This window comes from Monomorium pharaonis, chromosome 5 (assembly GCF_013373865.1).
Source record: "Monomorium pharaonis isolate MP-MQ-018 chromosome 5, ASM1337386v2, whole genome shotgun sequence".
NCBI classification, from domain to species: Eukaryota; Metazoa; Arthropoda; class Insecta; order Hymenoptera; family Formicidae; genus Monomorium; species Monomorium pharaonis.
This window is the reverse complement of record NC_050471.1, coordinates 25,696,733-25,716,684: the sequence shown is the minus strand read 5'-3', so window position 1 is coordinate 25,716,684 and position 19,952 is coordinate 25,696,733. Positions and strand designations below refer to the sequence as shown.

Genomic DNA, 19,952 nt, shown 5'->3' with positions numbered 1-19,952 from the left:
TGTTATTAATCCGGGAAAAAAAGATCTTCGTATCAAAATAGATAAAATTAAATCAGAATTATCAGATATGACTATATTTGCATTTTGTTTGTCTAATTAGAATCTATTTAAATCTAATTAGATCTATTTGGACCTAGATAGATATAAACAGAATACATATATAATTATATCTGATAACTGACATCTAAATTGATAAAAAAAATCTAATTACTGATTTTTTATCTTTTTGGATGTATTACATTTTTTAATATACTTGTATATAATAAAAAAATTATATTTGTATTAAAATTATAAATAGTTGAAACTTTACATAAACTAGAAAATATAAGTTGTATTATAAGTATAATAGAATCTTCAAAGTTTACATGAAAAGTATAATAATATAATATTATAAACGTTTATTGATTGTATTGAATATAATGCATTTATAATTTGAGACTAACAGTTCCAATATTATAAATATACAAAATATTGTATAATATATCAATACAATGAATGTTAATATATGCAATAAAATCTAATCAAATAAGTACTAAAGAGATCTGATCGAATATGTTCCATATCTATTCAGATTTAATTTTATCAATTGATTTATAAAATTAGATCTGCTCTGATATATTCTCACACAAAGATTGTTTCTCACGAAAGTCCAATCAAATCTAAATAGATTTGATCTAATATGTTCTATATCTCTATTCAGATTTAATTTTATCCGGCCTTATAAACATCATCATAGTCTTAAAAATATGTGACGCTTTTTACACGAACCTTTACGTTATGAAACTTGATGCTGAAAAAATTCACGGGAAAAGTATCAGCAAGTATCATGTATTTTTAAGATTATATTGATGCCTATATATGTTATCGGGTATTAATATTGAACACTGAAAAAAAAATCTACCAGATTGAAATATTTTTTTAAATAGTACCAAGCAGAAGTTTTGTAAAAAATGAATAATATTTGTTTCAAATAAGATAATATTTTCTATAATTTAGAAAATGTATAATCCATTTTATAAATTAAAGAAAATATTATCTTCTTTGAAATAAATATAATTTATTTTTTACAAAACTTTTGCTTGGTACTATTTGAATAAATATTTATTTCTAGTAAATTTTTTTTTAGGCAGTAATTTTCTTTAATATTAATTATTTCCTTTTATATTTGTATACTAATCATATTTAGTGACTTGTGTTTTTCACGTAGAGTTACGCGTGAATAACAAACAAATTTATGCAGAACAGATACAGCATAAAAAAGTAAAAAGTGAAAAATAAAAGTTACTTGTTTAATTCCCTAATCCCCGAAAGCGCGAGAAAAATACAAAACTTCTGAAATGTTCTTTATTTAGTGTATTAATTAATTTTTTTAATCCTCTTAATTAAGGAACTTTTAACGAATACAAATATCGGGAATGCGCAAAGTGTATATAGTTGCGCATTTTGTATGTACAGTGATTTTAATCGTGCCCGTTTCATATTATCTGTTCACAGGCGTCGTACAAAGCGGTGAGCAATCGAGTATTGTGCTAGTTAGTATCCGCGCGATTATAATTAGTCGGTGCTCCGATTGATTTGTGCTCGCGAGTGAATGTTTGGAGCAACGAAGAGAACAACGTGACGTTGGCGGGATAAGGAGACTGGTGAGTAAATCCATTTATTAGGCTACACTCCTGTGACTAATTATTCAGCTGTTCTGGATGATTTAGCGCCGTCGAGTCAGGTATTCATCGCGTCTTGACAGGCATTTAACGTTGTTGACTTGAATACATTACGAGTTGGACGTCTAAGAAAAAGTGAGATATACATCTCCGTTATATTCTGGCTCTATTGACAATGAGATAATAAATACAGTTTTCCGTATGAATTAATAATTTAGTCTTTTACATTTTTTATTAGCTATTTAAAATATGTTCATTGAAATTGTCTTAATTGTCTTTTAATTTAATTTATAAGACTAATTTTGTGTTGGTTGTTTAAAAAAATGACAAAAGTAAAGATTATAAAAATGTATAGTAAGAAAGTAAAAATAAAATCAGTTTCTAATTTATCAAAGGGACTTTATGGTAGCATCCATATAATTATTATAAATTTATATAATATTATTTATATAATATATTTTATATATATATATATTCATATAATTTTTATAATAAAATGCATGAATACTCAATAAGCATTATTTTGAAAGTTACTAATCGCTTTGAAAGCTGAAAGTATCTTTTTTATTTATATTTAAGTGTATCAAAAATACAATATACGATATTCTACTATGTTTTTACCTTTTTTATACTTATTGTTCAGATCAACATTTTGATATTGTAGTTCAATTCCATATTGGTATCGCGAAAATCTTATTATCTTCTTCATTAAATTAGTTTTTAAGCTAATACATTAATAATGAATAATACTTTTAATGTCGTTGAACTTACTCGATGAAAAAATTTTATATTATAATATCACTTTTAAGCAAATATTAATAATTTTTTAGCTATTGTATTAAAATAAATAAATTATAATTTATATATTTATATAAATTATAAATACATTATCTTTGCAAGAGATTTAATTTTATCATTATATAAAACGCGTCTTTCTAAATATTATAATATAATATTTTGTTTTATCACAAAATTTACTTAATATACTCAAATTAATGTTATCTATTGGATGCGACGAGATTATCAATACAATTTTATTTACTGAAAATGTATTGTTAAGAGAGCCGTCAGCATCTACGTTATTCATCAGGAAAGCTCAGAGCTCAATGGTTTAAAGTGAAATTTGTTTATTGGAAAAACGTCAACCAGATGAAATTAATTTTATACATTGAAGAGAGGCTCCGCCGATCAGTTTATTGAAGATAATTTTATTTATTCGAGAAAAGCGGTTCCTCCACACAAGTTATGAGTACGTGTTTATTTATTGAAAATATGCGTTCGTACATCAGTATCAATTTTATTCATTATATAAACGTGTTCAGGGAAACTAAATTAAATTTGTTTATTGAGGACGCTGTCAGATAACCGAAGCTAATTTTATTTATTGGAAAAGCGCGATTTTCGTGGATTATTGAAAATAATTTTATTTATTTGGAGGCGCGCATCGTATTATCAGTTATTGACGAATTAATTAATTATTATTTGGCGATACGAGTTTACTTATTAATGATATACATTCGGATTATCGATAATAATTTTAATAATCGGAAAAGCTCCTTCATTTCAAATCATTGAAATACATTTTACACGTTCACAAATAATACACATTTATCAGTTATCAAATTTATTTAATGAAGACATATTAAAATTTCAATAAAAAATCAACTTAATTAAGAAAAGATAATTAAATCATCGAAAAGAATGCAATGTGTTTTATACATCTCAAGTGTTTGCTAAACGCTAATGGAAGATATGAATTTATTTAGTGTAAAGACGATATCAAATTATTTTATATACATATACAAACAATTTATATACATATGTATATGTAAATGATCAAGTTTACTTTTACATATTGAATTTGCGCGAGAAATTAATCGTGCATGCGTAATAAAAATGAAATTCACACACAGATAACTGATAAGCAAAATATTAGTATGAGTTGTGCTTTCTTTACATATATAGATGTAGCAAAACGAACGAATTTATTTGAGCATTTAAAAGCTGTCAAAAGCTGAAGTAATTTATTATTGTCGATATTATTCGTAACACTCTATTCTCTCTCCAACGCAACGGCTCGTATATTAACACAGAAGTGCGATCATGCGCGTGGCGCTCGTAAGACGAGATCGGTTCAACGATCGCTCGGTTTAGTAAAAACTGATTTACCTGCGTCAGGTTGCTCAGGGTCGCGGACATTGACACTTCTTTTTCATGAAGCGGTTCGCGAGAAATTCTATATCTAATGCGAATTATCACGCACGAGTGTTGTTCACGGAACGGTGTGAATTACGAATGAATCACGAACTATCAACGTGCAGAAAAGTCGCAAAGTATTTTATGAATTTATGTAATATTCTTTGTTTGCAGGAAAATTACGATTATATATAATTAATTAATAGTTTTTCTAACACTTTACAAACATTATTTTAAAAAACCAGATAAATGGAAAGTAACGTTGCAAAAATAATTCAACTTTCTGACATGGTATTTTTCACGCATACATTTTGAATGCCTATGTATGTATATTGATATATAGAACGTGTGATTTTGTTCCACTTTGCATTAAATCGCCTGTCAACAACTCGATAAAATCGAGGTAGCAGGAGCATCTTTTTAAATAACAGGTTTTTAAGATGGTACTGATTGATCCTAGCTGAGAGAAGTAATTAACAATAACTATTAATAACGCTGCTGTTAGAATACTGAGGTCGCGAGTGACTTCTGCGTTTGTGCGTGCATGAAATCGATACGCAAACACAAATCCTACAACACTAGAGTACGGACGTAGTCAGCGGTTCGCAACCGTAATGCGTAAGCTCCTGTATGCGCGAATGTTTGCGTAACAACCGCGGTGGTTTGCTGCCACCGGCGACGATTGACTTGTCTAAATAATGGCACCTGTTTCGTTCTATCGAAAATAATTACTCGGCAAATAACACGGGGCAAGTCCTTTCTCGCGTTGAGATTAAGCGATAATTCGTTAACCACACGAAGAACAATTTACTTCTGATTGTACTTAATTTTAAAAATACATACTTCCTGATACGATCAGTAAACCGCAACACTTACGTTCTAATGGATCAAGTGATTTCCCGTTATCTCCGATATGCATTAATTACTTTCACGAACGAAATGGATGAAGTATAATCGATGCAAGAAATAATTACGAATAATTGAACGTTGGGAGAAATTCACGTGAATTGAAACCACCGGACTTTTGTTCACGACACGATTTCAATCAACGTAGAAGCGAGCTGTATTCACGTAAACCTGGAACCAGAAATCCATTTTACTTTACTCATTGTCGTGTTATCTGGGCATGCCTGGTGCTCTCGCATCAATCGATGGGTCACCATTCACTGAACACAAGAGATGGTAAATAACTTCTTTATTGGTAAAAGTGAACTTGCCTTGGTTCTCACACCCGGACCTTCAATTCGGAATGTCATTGTGCAGTTTATGAATCGAATAGTTCTGTTTGCTGTTCTGGAGGCAGTGAGCGCCCAATAGGGACAAAGCTAACACAGGGAGAATCTGTGGATACACTGATCTAACGATCCAACCAGTCATGTGTTGCTTTACTGATCTTGATGGATACTGACCGGGGGATGTAATTCACTGTTTAGCACATGGGATTGCTTGAAAAGTGCGATTAGCATCTCAGATAGAGAAGCAAGATAAAACATCTATATAATAAAGCAATAATGAAGCTATTAAATTGATAAAGAGTACACTAAAATTCTTCAAGGTAATAGTCTTAAATTAAAAAAGACGAGCTAATCAAATTAATTCAAATATTTTGTAATAGGAGTTGGTTCTAGTGAAAAGATTGTGCGGTAAAAAAAAGCGCTAGAGGCTGAGAAGTGATTAATATTCCGGTCAAACAATTTCGCTTTCGCCACTTGTTACGCGAGTTATTCTTCGTCGTATGACTATTTTAATGAAAAGATGGTTTTAATCTTCTCTTGATCAGCATCATAAAAAGATACAGACATCGGACATCGATATTGATCGAACTGTTTTTGTGTTAAAACTTATGCAACTTGTATTTAAATTAAATAATATTTTATTAAAGGTAATCGGTAGCTGGTACGAGGACTTAAAGGCTAACAAATATAGTCGAACAATGTCATATCGATCAACGTTATATAACAATAACTGAATTATAATCGCTAATCGTACACGGTACCGAAGGAAAATTTGTCCTGGAATATATTAATTTTATTAGGCATGTAAATAGCCATTGAATCCGATTGTGAGGAAAATATAGCTAAATGTGTAATGAAATTAATAATGCGTTTTATTAATGCGCTCTAATGACTCTTGCGGGAATTGAATGACAGTAAATATAATCGGATAACGCCATAATGTTGATTAACAAATTGCAGCTGATAATTAACGAAATGTATGTCTTTTTGTGTGAAAATTTATCTGATAGTATTTAGTTGGCGAAACGCGAAAACAGTGATTGAATTAATGACCGTTTTATTAATGTGGAATATATGGATTTCATGACGAACGATGATAGAGATGAGTCTGATAACATTTGATTAACATAATGTAAACAGCAATTAGAGAAATATGATGAAGAATTTTTAAATAAAGACACTTTAATTAATCAATTAGATAGTCCTGTTCGATAATTTCAAGAATGTTAATTAAAAATATTAAAACTGAGATTATTAATTAAATTATAAATATTTTCTTCATAATTTTATCTATAATAATTGTAAAGTTCTTTTAACAATTTGATGACATTTATTAATATTTCATTATAATTTTATAATCATATTGTTATTTCATTTTTTTTGTATCTTATTTATACACTTATAATTCTTTTCTCGCTGATATGCCAATAATATTGAATACGATCTTGCGGTTTTGCTTGTAGGAGCCACGCATACTTTTCTCGTTCCCGATATCCGAAATCCCGCGCATTCCAAGGCCAGCAGGTACTAATGAAGTCGTGAGAGGTCGGTCAGGAATCGTGACGCGGTTGGGGATGCTTTCGGACGGCGGGTGTGGGAAAAGGGGGACGGGGGGACGGCAGATGATTTAGATTCCACCTAAACGATCTGTCTAAGCCGGCCTGACGGTTCGGCGTTCAGGTCAAGTTCATCGCCGTTCACTTGGTATAATGGATTTAATGAGAAGGTAGCCACCTCCGCGCCCGGACGTGTCGGGGACTTACCCGGTTTCATCGGGTCAGGATTCGGGGTGGGGTGATTCTGGCTGGGAGGTTCTGCGTCCTTCTTCATCGTCCTACCGCTTGCAGGAGTACGCACGCTCGGCGAAGGGGCGTTTAAGGTGATTCTCCTGGGATCAGAAACAATGGACGTGCCTCTTGAGAGGATAATGACGTTGAAAATTGTCAGTTTGTCGTGCACGGGTTCCCTAATCACTGTTCTCGCGGCTTGTATCTTGTTATCGTGCATGTCCGAGGGTATGCTACCGTGGCTCGCGTCCTTTTTATCCAGTCACCGGCCGCAAGCAGGTTAACGACGCCACCGTGACGTGTAACTATTCATTACATCTTTTGGCGAGATACTTCTCTAACCCATTTTAAAATGACACGAATCCCTTTTGTGAGTTTTAAATTGTACGCTTTCGACGGGAGTGATAAAAGGAGACGTTAAAAATATTTTTGTTATCCTTTTGTAAAGTTTATTTTATCATTTGTAAAGTACATTTTATCTCGAATGTTTGTTAACGTTATTTATTTATTATTTTTGTTACCTTATAACATACTAACGTTTTCTTTAACAACTCTTCGCAGAGATATTTTGTGAAATAAGTTAAATAAGAATTTTGAAATAATTAACCTGAAATTTTTAATTGCTTTTCAAGTATTTTTAAAGAGGTACTTCATTTAATTCTCCTAAGGCACGCATTAATTTCTAAGAAACACACATTGGATACCTTTAATATGTGCGCTTCGACATGTTAAATAATCTCCCGTGATCGATTAAGAAATTTTAATTTCTCATATTTGAAATGATGAAGCTACTTGCGCTGTTTGCTAAAATGAATCGCGGCCGTTATACATCAGTGCACAATGGGCATCGAAACTCGACGCTCGGCCGACACTTGGAAAAAACTAAGAAGGCTTCGACCGCCGTTGCGTCCGCCCATTGTCAGGATGGAAAGAACGGCAGCTGCGATCGCAACAGCCATTTGGAAACTCGAGCCATTTATTCGTTCGCACCTTCACACCGCTCCCCGAATCCGTGAAAACACCTTAAGCTTTTTCAGGCAGATAAATACTGAGGTTCTTTTCTGAATGGGCCGCATAGAAACGAGAATGCACCAGTGTCCTCCTGAATCGAGGGACTCCCGCCAAGACAAACTTTCCTTTATATAGCGGAATAATATCTTGAAAATATCCTTTCAAAATCTGGCCTTTAACTCTTCATTCCAGCATTCATGCATAACTCTGATTCCCTTTTCCACCCGGATGTACATGGAAACTACTTCTCTGTGTCAATTTCTATAAAAAAAAAGGTCTTGCAAAGATTATTTGAGAAACGCTTTGAAATCGTACGCTACCGCGTGTGCTGCTTTTTGGTACATTGCATAATATCAGTGATTATTGTTTTTATTCTTATTTTTACGAAGCGAAATTATCGAAAATCATTTGAATTAAATATTTTATAGTTCAATATGCTGTTACCCTAAAATTGAAAAGGTATATTGACACATACATTTGAAGGATGATATTTAACGTTTATTTCTTAATTACGGTACAATATTTATAACTTATTTTTGTCACTTATAATGTTATACGCAGATAATATACAGCTTAAGTCGATATAGCTTAAAGTTCATTGTAACGATACAAATACTAAGGTTACATGTTACGTATAGGGCTCACTTTTTGAGCGAGATGTTTTTCACTTACTTTCTCTCTTGCAAAATCGGGGATCGAATGTATCGATCGATATTATTAAGCAAAAACAAATTGTAAATAACTAGAATAAGTAGAGGATCAGTGGTATGAGATCCATACATATCTTACAATCAAAAAATCAACAAGAAGAAATTATATACTCTTACATTTTTAATAGCATCTAATGTCCTTAATAAACTAATTAATGTTATATACTGTGTTAATCACAATCGTTATTTTATAATATAAAGATAAAAAGAAAACAAAAAAAAACATGTTTTCTATGTTTCTGCGCACATTGGAGGAACATTAGGCATTAGGAATGTGAATTAGAATTTTAGACTCATTAAATATTTCATTAAATATTACAAATGAATAATAAGTTATGTTGTATTTTGTACGACACATTTATATTTTATCTTATTCTTTATTTGTATCAATTGTACGTTACATTTAAATGTTCACGATTGTTGAGGAAACTGATTCTAAAATTCTAATTTTAATTTCTAATATCTAACATTCTTTTGTTGTGCGCAGAGAAAAGATAATATAAGATTTATATTACCTTTTTAAAAAAACAATGTTTTAACATACGCATAATTATTAAAAAATAATAATAAATAGGAGTTTCATAATTTAGGAAGTTTTGTCTCATATAAAGAATTTGTCATTCAAACCAGTATTAAATTAACAGTAAAATTCTAAACAGTAAATATTAAATTATAATTGATTAAGGCCCCTGTTTATTCATTGCAGCCATTTTGTATTGATGACATCAGATGCGAAAAAATATTCTTTATACAGGGTGTCCTGCTTAACGTCTCTTTTTTAATCATTTTCGGAAATGGGAAATAGAGTTTCGTCTCTTTGAAATTGAAACTTCCACACAAGGAAGTCAGGAGTTTAGTCGAATTTGAGAAAATATTTCACTGAAAATTGTGTAATTATACGCTTGTCCTCTACGATGAAATGGTGAGTCATTAAGAGTATTTTATGCACACAGATCTCTTTAGTCTAGCCGTTCGGAACTGGCGTTAAACTGTAGGTCTCGTATGTCTGTGTCTAATCTACGTGCATATCATAGATATACATAAGAGAAAAAAAACTAGGTTTAAGTCTATTTTACAAGAAAGAAGGAGAAGAAGAAAAAGAAGGAAAATTAAGCTAACTTGGTAGCATAACGAGCAATACTATATCTTTCTTACAGGACAAAATCTAATAATAATAATAATAATAATAATAATAATAATATGGAACGTTTAAATTATGACATATAATATCTTTTTCTTTAAAAATTTTTATAAACGTATGTACATTAAAAATATTTCTCAATAACATTGCAATAACATTGTAATTGATAGAACAGACTTATACAACGTACTAAAAACTCCCGTTTTGTTTGGGTAATCAATAAATAACCCATATAAAGAATTCCGAAATAGGAATCTTCACGAAGCGGAAACAAAAGTAACTATATTAATAATTAAATTCTAAAATAATCTAAACTTAAAGCAATAAGAGTTTAAATAAGAATTGTAAATTCTGAAGAATACTTTCTTCTTATGTGTAAGAGTATAAAAATTTTTTATCTTTGTCGACATCTTCGTGTACGTCAAGAGTTAATCTCAAATGTGAGAGGACAGAAGTGTGCACAGTTCCATGCATTTCTCATAATTAAAAAGTCAGCAAGAAAAATTAGAAAATCTATTAGAAGATCGTCGATTAGTCAAGATTGTCTTAAGTACAATGTTAAGATGTTTATAAACCAACCACAGAGCCGTATTAGCATCTTAAGAGAAGACTTCTTAAGAAACGAACTATGAATACCGGTAATATAATGTTACATTTGTAATACTAATTAATGAATCCAATTATCGTGCATATATTAATCATAATCTTTTTGTTTTTATAATATAAACATGAAAAAACAAAAACACTTTTCTTAAAGAGATAATATAATGGATATAAAATATTTATCTCTGATAAGTTGATACTGATTTGTTTTTTGAAGAGAGAAATATTATTCACAATATAGATATAAAGACAGATATAAATTTTATATCTGCTTAAGAAACAATGTTTTAAAAATGTACATATTTATTTAAAAAAATAAATAGAATTTCTTAGAGTTTTTAGTTTTACAATATCAATGCATCTTCAAATCAAATTACATTTTAACATTACAATTATTGTAGATACAAAAATACTGCATTAAAATAAAACAAAAACGCTGTACCTTGTAAGAATAATTTAAATTTCTAAAATAATAAAATTTAAGTTCTTTTTGGACTTAATCAAATTCTTACTTAGATTGAACTAATTTAGTTGACATAGTATTTTTATTTGTTTTATTATATGCAGTTATATGTAACGATTGTGACGTAGAGAATTGTGCGTCTATTCTGTGTGCCGAAGACCCGGATTTAAATCCGACTAAAAATATTTTATTTAACTGCTATCTCTCGGAAGATAATGATAAACTATAAAGTATTTTGTCACGATTTCTCTAATTAGTTCATTCTGCATTTAAATTGTAGATTTTGTGTAATTGTGTAAATAATACAAAGCATACACCATAGAAACGTATTGAGGAGTCATCATATTTCTCATAAGAGGTTAAGGTTTAAAGAATATGTTTAAATCTTTTATTCATAGCAAAAAAATACATTTAAAATTTTGAGTCGAAACGACTGTAATATTGTCTGATGTTATAAAACAATCTGAAGTCGACGACGGCGTATCTTACATGAAAATTTTGACATTTGGACTTTGCGTCGTGATATCTCCTCTCATAGGATACGTAGAGGAAAAATAAAAATAGTTTTCTAATACAAATTGACCCCAAGCTTTCGATTGAGCCTAGTTAGAACTCGATCCGTTTAGCCGTTTCTGAGATCCGATAATCTCGGGTGCTCGCAAGTCGCGTACTCGCGTAAAGAACACGGTCGGGCTCGCGAAAGCTACGCTTTCATTTAGCGCGAGCCACTACCGTGTCTCTTGATAAATAATTTTGCGCAATAATAATAGCGTTGACTCTGAATTGCCTAATAAAATTGTGTTTAACGCGATAGAATTTCTACAGAGTCTTGGAATGTTACTTGTTATATGTATACGTATGTATCCTTAGCTAAAAGATCGCTGTACTTAGATTCAGATATAAAAGAATCTTGGTGAAAAATTTTACCGAAGCCAGCTCTAAAATTTCATAAAAAAATTTTTTTAATTTTACATAAAAGAATGAGCATAAGGGTCAAACGTGAAAAATTGAAATTTATTTAAAGTTCCATATTTGAATCGTTCCGGTTTCATTTTCGAGCCATCTACAATGCATTACAGTCGTATTCATGTAAAAAAAAATCTCCAGGTGGAAGTACAAACAGAATGAGTGCGTTGTCTATTGACGTTAGCTGCAGGGCTAAATGTATTTAAACATTTTTTGCAGTTCACCAAAAATCGAGTATTACATTTAGATATCATAATATTTAGTTGAAACGTTTGCAAATATGGAACTTTAAATAGATTTCAATTTTTATGCGCCATAAACCGCGTTTAACTCTTATTCTTCTTTCTTTGTAAAGTTCTTATAATATTAAGAGTTTTTAGTTTATTTATTTGTTTTCTGAAATTGTATCACTTTAATAAAATACTCTTATTAAGGAATGAAGAACACAACGTTGCACTTTTTATATAATTTTGTGATTTTTTTACTTATGAGAAATATAGAACTTATCCGCTTAGCGACGCGTTACTCGTGGTTGGACAATTTTCGTATATTCCAGCATTTTTTCAATATTTTATTGATACTTTTAGCGACATGTCAGAGAAATTACAATACATTTTCAGAGAAATATTTGACTAAACTGAATTTTGAAAATAATTTCTAAAAAAAATTGAATTTTATTTCATTTTCATAGAATTTTCAGAAACTATTCAAAAATTTATAAAAACTCTGGTTTTTCCCGTTTCGAATTAAGCCATCACTGTCAACGCGGACTTGTTAACTGAGCTAGCAGGAGCCTTAAATTATAAGGAAATAAATACAATATAATGAATTTGATGAAAACAAAACATGACAACCACGCGACAATCGCGAATAAAATTCGTTATATACTTACGACGCAACAATTTTTCCGCGAGAATAAACACGCGAATAAAAAAATAAAAATTTTCTTTCTTATTAAAATTAAAACAATCTGGAGAGTTTCTGAGATAATATCATTATAGATTAAACGCGCTTTTACCTGTTGGAGCGAGTGAAATGCCAAGCATGGACGACTAAAATAATAAATCAAAACAAAAATGAAATTTTGATTAAGCTCTTTCCCTTGTTTTAGTTGATTCTTTAAAAGTTTCATATCATTGGCATTACGATGTTGTTTGACTACATCAGTTTACTAATTCTGTATCTTATTTTACTGTTTTGAACAAGGAAGCGAATTTTACCAATGGAAATGTATGATTTTTATTATGAATCTATAATTAACAAACAATTTTCAGAAATAGCAAGCTATCGTCATTTTGATGTCATTAGTTAATTATTTTAAACATTAAGATATAGATAAAGTTGCCTATATTGGTCCGCAGCAGATTTTGGTGCTGAATATTAATTCTTGCGTGAATTTAACATTACCAGTTTGTATAAAGTGCACGGCGACATTTTTAGTCAGTCTTGAAACACAATTACTGGCCAGATAATCAATGTTCAGAAGCATTTATAAAATTCTCCCTCCCCGAAAAAACTAAATGATTTATTGTAAAAAATAATATTTCAGCCAGGATTCGAATTTAATTATTAATTTTAAAATATCGACCTGTTGTGTTATTTATTTAAAATGTAATAATGACGTCATTTCTTTACAAATCATTATACGTCTTTTATTTTGCGACGTATTTACCGCTTTATATTTTTTATTAATTATAAGGGGTTAATGTAGTTTTGAAATTTTAAAAATCGATTTTTTAAAGCTTACAATCTTAAGAATATCCCATAAAAACACTTTTTGAAAAAATAAACATCAGCCAAGAGATATACAGGACATAAAATGACGTGGTAGGGTCGCTTGATCGATTCAAATAATGCGCGCTAGCTAACTGCCATAACCATCGTTCGCTATTACTTCCGACCTTTTGAAGATATTCTAAAATGTCTCTTTTTATTGAGAAGCAGAATTTCTTTTTCCTCTGAGCGTTTAGTTTCGTTTCGAACATTATAGAAAACGGGGAATACAAAAACGTGATATACAAGGGGAAAAAGAAGTGGTTAAAGTCGTAATTTTATGGTATCTTCAACGATGGATTTATGAATGTGCAAGAAACGATGCAGGTGATGGCATATAACTGTTAGCAATCTATAACTTAGAAGTTATTGCCAATATTTTTCTATACCATTATAAAACTTAATGGCATTTTTCTTTAAAATCGAATTTGACTTTTAAGATGAGAATACCTTTTCAACGTTATACAGTTTATCAATCGGTGTAATTATTAGTGACCAGTTACTAAGCACTCAATAGCTTATTGAATACCTAAGTAGCAATTGAATGTGATTAAAATTATCTTTAGGTACAACAAAAATATTGACGTATTTTTAATCTTCTGTATAACGTTAAATATTATAAGGATCCATATTGTGTTTAAATATCAACATTAAGATTTTTTGAATTCATCAAAAATAATTAATTAATAATGTCAAATGGACGATAGATCTTGCTATGTCAATTCTTTGCACTAAGAAAAACTTAAACCGAGAGTCGAAATATTTGCGACAATTTAATTATTTCGAATAAATATAGTAATAAACTTGATTTCGCATCGACAACTGCGTTTTGTCTCTTATGGCAATTTCATTTTTGTTTTGCTTTCTTTCTTATTTTCTAAAACAAATTTGTTTTCTAATTTTCTAAAGAAAAGTTTCTAAAAAATTTCTTATAAATATAAGAAATAATAATAAATTTCTTATAAAATAAATTTTGCATACGTAGTCATTACGTACGAAATTTACCTTTTCGATGGTTTACGCAACCATCAATGAAGTTTTCTTCGTCTTCAAGAAAGAAAATTAAAGTACAAGTTGCTTTTACACCGTTCGAGATTGAACACTCGCGACAGCTCTTGGACACCACGCACGCACATGATTCCATTTGTACTGCTTTCTCCTCTCGGGGAATTCTTGGATGGAGAGAGACCGTAAGAAAGCGGATTCGCGCGCGGAAATCCGGAAGAAGCCAAGTTTTTACTACACTATTTACACAGGGATTATGTACAATTATCAGCACACCTCGGTTAAGACTAGTCAGCCGACGACACAGCGGAAGTCCTCCCGGTCTTCGTTGTCATCTGTAACGACATTACTGTCGTTGGTCGTTCTCCGTTTCTCAAAGTAGTCTATTGGCCAGGTTTAATTCCGTTGCTAGGGCGATGGTATTGATTATAATCTTGCTGTCAGGAAACTGCCTAATCTTTCTTAGTCGATAGCATTCTTTCAGATCGATCGTCTTCAACGGCAGATGTTGGTTTAAGAATGTTTTCTACAATAATTTTTAAATAGATTGTTTGCATGTAAGTGTTATGTATCTTCGTTTTAGAAAGTATTGGTATTCTCTTCTTTTGCACTTCAAATTACGTTAGAATTCGAGAAAAATGATTTGTGAGATCTTCTTCATTTATTGTACTCGCTCCACCTCAGTACCTTTCAAGGATTGCCAGAAGTCTTCTATAGAAAAGAATCGAGGGTGAAGATATCATGATTGATGTTGACTGATGGATGCTTTTGTTAAATCCGTAATAGGTTAAATCCGTAATCATTACGACGAGAAAACAGTTATTGTTGGAAAATTTCATAGATCCTGGTATACTTTTACTTAATTGGCTTGATTTGAAGGATAATCTTTTTCTTCAATGGCTTTATGGTAAACAACGATTTAACTTTTGTCTCGTTAAATCTACGGTCGTAACGATCGAGAGAAAGAGAGAGATACGTAGCGATTATCCTTCTTGAGGATGTATCGGAATTCACATCATCCCGTCCTTCTAATTATCGGAACCGCGACTGACGACATCCGGAAAAGTCTGCGTTTCCGTTGGGTACCGTCGGGGCTTCGTTCCGTTGAGTTTGCGGTAACCATCATAGCAATTGCTCCTATAGATCGAAGATAGATCAGAGCTACGCTCTATCGGGTCACAAGATAACCAACGGCCGCCGAAAAGATTCATTTCCTGGTGCCGGTGCCATTTGGTATCCACCGTACTGGCCCATTTGCGGGCCGAGCAAGCCGCCGGCTTGAACTGATCCGGGATAATACGCTGGCAGAGTCGCGCCGGGGCTCGCGGCCGATGACGTCGATGTTGAGCTCGCGCTGGACGAGCCCTGTTCCGTCCTTTCGTGTTGCTTGCTGGTATCTGGTGACTCTGCGGGCGGCGACCTCGTCGGTCCACTTCCGCCGACGACGCTACCCGGACTGGACTCCTCGTAGAGCTTGTTGGGCTCGTAGCTGGGCCGATTGTACTCCGCAATCGGTTTCTGATCCATGTACAGCTTCGACTGTTGCACGCCTTCGAAGTATGCCTTTGCATCTAAGTAGGTGCGATCCAGATAAGCCTTGGAATTGGAGGAATCCAGGTACTTGGGATCCGAATACATGCTCATTGTTAGAGTGCTGGGCGGCATATAGGCGGCGCGATATTTATCAGCTTCCATTGAATACTTCATGGCGTCCATTGAGCCTACTACCTGTAACAGAAACAGAGAAACGTCTAGTGATGCGAATAATAGAGGAAAGAAGGCGGTTATGGACTAGATGTAGGGTTATGGAACTCACGATGTCTCGTATACTTCGTGTTGAATTCTAGGAATAACCGTCCAGATTACTTCTTTACATATTGTACAAATGTTATAATATAACCACTGAGTCCGTTAGTGTTTATTGTGTTGTAATAAAACTTGCATTTTAGTATTGCAATCGAAAGTCTTGTAGGTGTGTGTATTTTTTCTGTCATTTTGAGAAATATGTCGAATATTAATTTCTTAACTTTAATTTAATTTGAAGAGTTTGGATATGGCTTTCAAATGACGTAATTGAATTTAATGTTTGACGTAATGTGTGCAATTGATGTCTAAACTTATATTGTCTGCGTTCAGAATTATGGGTCACTTACGAATATCGCGAGTGTGAGTCCCGTAATCCTTTCGCATGTAATTTGATTGTATTTTCACAATATTATTGGCTAATATATTATTTGTTATAATATTTTTATAATACTACAATGCACAAGATCCAAAGGTTTTTTTACATATATTTTTGATACTTTTGTGTAATATTATATATAATATACCGACACTTTTGTGATACTGATGTGCAAGATTCGTCAGAGAGCATTAATTTTTTATTCTTTTAGAAATAAAAATAATTTTGAGAGTATTTGTTGGTAGTGTTTCTTACAGGTTCCATAACCGCAATTTTTTAAATCTTTCCAGTAAGCTGTTAATTGTGTTTGTTATATATGTCTAAAGAACTTCTGTTTATAACGTATTAACAGAGCTCTATTCTGGATAACAACTTATACCAACAAGAATTTTGTCATAAATTTTTAGTAATTGTGAGTTATTTAAGTAAAGCAAATAGTGATTTATATGCTTTTTCTTGTTACGTTTAGATTTTTTAAATATTTTGTAGCGACCGGATCAAATTATATTTAATTTACGCAAATCGATTTGTTCAGAAAAATTCTCCACTAATTGCGTCAAACATCTACGATTCTAATAAAATTTAAAACGTTATTAGTCCCCGTCGGTTTTTCATTGGGTCCTGGTGCACGTTGATCTTCGGGAGAGGGGGGAAAGGGGGAAGAACGGGAACCGAAAACGCGACACTGTCGAGCAGGCGACGAGCAAAAGGAGCAAGCGACAAATTCGAGAGTCAACGCATTCGATTCGGTCAGCGCGCGCAAATCGCGAAATCGGTGGATCCGCGACGCGACCCGGGGCCGGAGATTTGTTCTACGTCGAAGACAACGCTGCCAATGGCCATAAATTTCGTCACGTTGGGCCAAGCACGTTTGGACCAAGCTGCCGCGAGTTGAAGAGAGGAACCGGCCCGAGAGACCGGTGTTAAAAAATAAAAAGGAATAAGAAAGAAAAAATAAAAGAAGGAAAAGGAGAGGCGGGAAGCAGCGCGCATATTCCCGATTCTATAATTCGTGGACGAAGGAAGGACCGTGCCGGGATCCTTTGTCGGATCGTTAAGCGGCTTTGTCCGGATGATTTACATCCAGTCTTAGTAATGCTAAGTCTCTCTCCCGCCCGCTACGACCAATTGATTACAGCTCACCTTCTCTCGCCTCGAAAACCCCACTCGCCGCGATCCGCGAATCGCGCGCAACGGTGTTCGGAAATTAAAAAATTCCTTTTCGCCGCGCGACGTTGAGAGCGATATTCGCGTCGAAAGTCCCGCTCGATCGCTATGACTACGATTATCACGATCGACACATGTGTTTTATTAATTAGACATTGTATACACATACAGATGATTGTTATATAATTGATTCATAAAATCAATATCTCAATTTTTATTAATCGATCATCCTGCTCCGGAAATTTATCGAATTAATTTGGAAGTCGAGTAATTTTGTCAATTTCTAAGTTTGGAAATTTGAGATAACCGAGCAACTTTTAAAATATCTATGATTAGGAATGTGTAATAAGCTAAACGGTATTAAAATATTTCAGTATAATTATCTTAATTATTTTTTAAAGATAGTTTATCAAAAAGATAGGTTATCGATCGATTTACTCGAGATGAAGTAAATTGTATGACATAAACTCGAAAGTACCAAGAAGGCAGTTATGAAACAGTTATACATATTGCATAACCGTGTCCAATTTTAGACTCATATTATCTATTATAGTTCTATATGTGTGTCATTTGTTCCTTTCGTCTCTCCTCGTCATGGTCGTGATAGTTTATTCCTCCTTCGTTCTGAGAGACTTAATTATCCAGCGCGATGTCACTGTTAAAAAGGACAATGACACACACCATGCACCGTTCGCCTCTGTTTTCGTTCACAAAAGACCGGCGTTCTCCTTTTACACCATGTGTCGTCGAAGTCATGAGCGAAAGAGAATGAGCGCACTTTATTTTCCAAATGACCCCCCGGGGGGAGGGGGGAGGGAGAGCACAGAGAGCAAGACAGTCAACTTCCCTCGCATTGCTGCATTGTGCCGTAGCCCTCGATACTTCAGTCGTTTCAACATTTTGTAAGATCTTTCTTCCTTCCTTCGGAAGATTCTCAGAGTATCGATAAAACGCGTTATCAGATTGCTTTATTATTTTAACAATTATTTTGATCAGCAACTAGAACTGCTTTCAATTACATTATCTATGTTTGTTAGGATTTAGCTCTCTTTCTTCTCTTTCCTTCGTTATACAACGGTAAACTTTGAAAGAAAATTTAGCTTTTTACTGATCAAATTGAGCTCGATGAATTACAGTTAATTTTGTTTCTTAGATTAATTAAAAAATTAATCGTGATTTTGTTCAAAGTTTTTAACCCTTTTTGGCTCTAGCCGTTCCACGAAAAGCTCTCTTCTCTTTCTCCTTTGGTTGTGTTACATAGAAAGTAATAATGAGAGAGAGAGAGAGAGAGAGAGAGGGAGAGAGAGAGATTCTCCTTTGCAATTTCTAATCTAAATTTGATTACGTGAGAACTGAAGTGATTTCTTTTTCCTCAAGATTTTGCAATCAGACACTTTTGCGACGCTAATGCGCCGGAGAGAAAGGAAGAGAGCTCGAACTCGGCCGGGCGAAGATAAGGCTTGGAATTCTTCGAGCGTGCCGCTCGCCGCCGATGTTCGCCAATAATGGTCGCTTGTATCGCGCCGGTGCCTCGTTCCAGACGCGTCGGCCATTCAGCCGTTGAATGCAGAAATAACTAGCTATCTGTTTGTCTCCTGTAGCCAGCTGCGGAAATTCATACACAGACCACGGTCTCCGGTTTCTGTTTGCGAAGCCACCCGGGGGCTTCTTTGTTGCGACAACGAATGAACGTACCTACACTCACCCTCTCTCCCGCTACCTTCCGCGTTTCCACCCTCATCCTTCCACCTCGCTTCTGAATCGACTCTTCCTCGTGCGAGCGCGAGCGCGCGCCGAGCGCTATTCTCTTTTTTTTTCCCTCCTTTTCCCTATGACTTTGACTTACCATCCATTGTTTTCGAGATAAATGAAATTTGTGATTAAACAACTTGACGAAAGAATTTTTGTTAATTTTTTTTTACCTATTGATTGCGTATTTGCTCGCCTTTTATGTTTAATCTTCATGTCTACAGACATTGCGTCATATACATAGGATTATTCAAAAGGATGTATCGTTAAGATTTCATAAATTTTTGTAGGTGTTGCATTTTT

General features: G+C 33.1%; 1 protein-coding gene across 1 annotated transcript in view; it reads right to left on the bottom strand.

The window, feature by feature from the left end:
* Positions 1 to 8,366: 8,366 nt before the first annotated feature.
* The window catches only part of LOC105834329 (transcription factor Sox-19b), a 42,357-nt gene continuing 30,771 nt past the window's right edge, over positions 8,367 to 19,952 (bottom strand). The window contains exon 5 of the mRNA XM_012676725.3: positions 8,367 to 16,279. Within this exon, the coding sequence (XP_012532179.1) occupies positions 15,728 to 16,279 (552 nt within the window). The 3' untranslated portion in view covers positions 8,367 to 15,727. The remainder of the gene's footprint in view (positions 16,280 to 19,952) is intronic.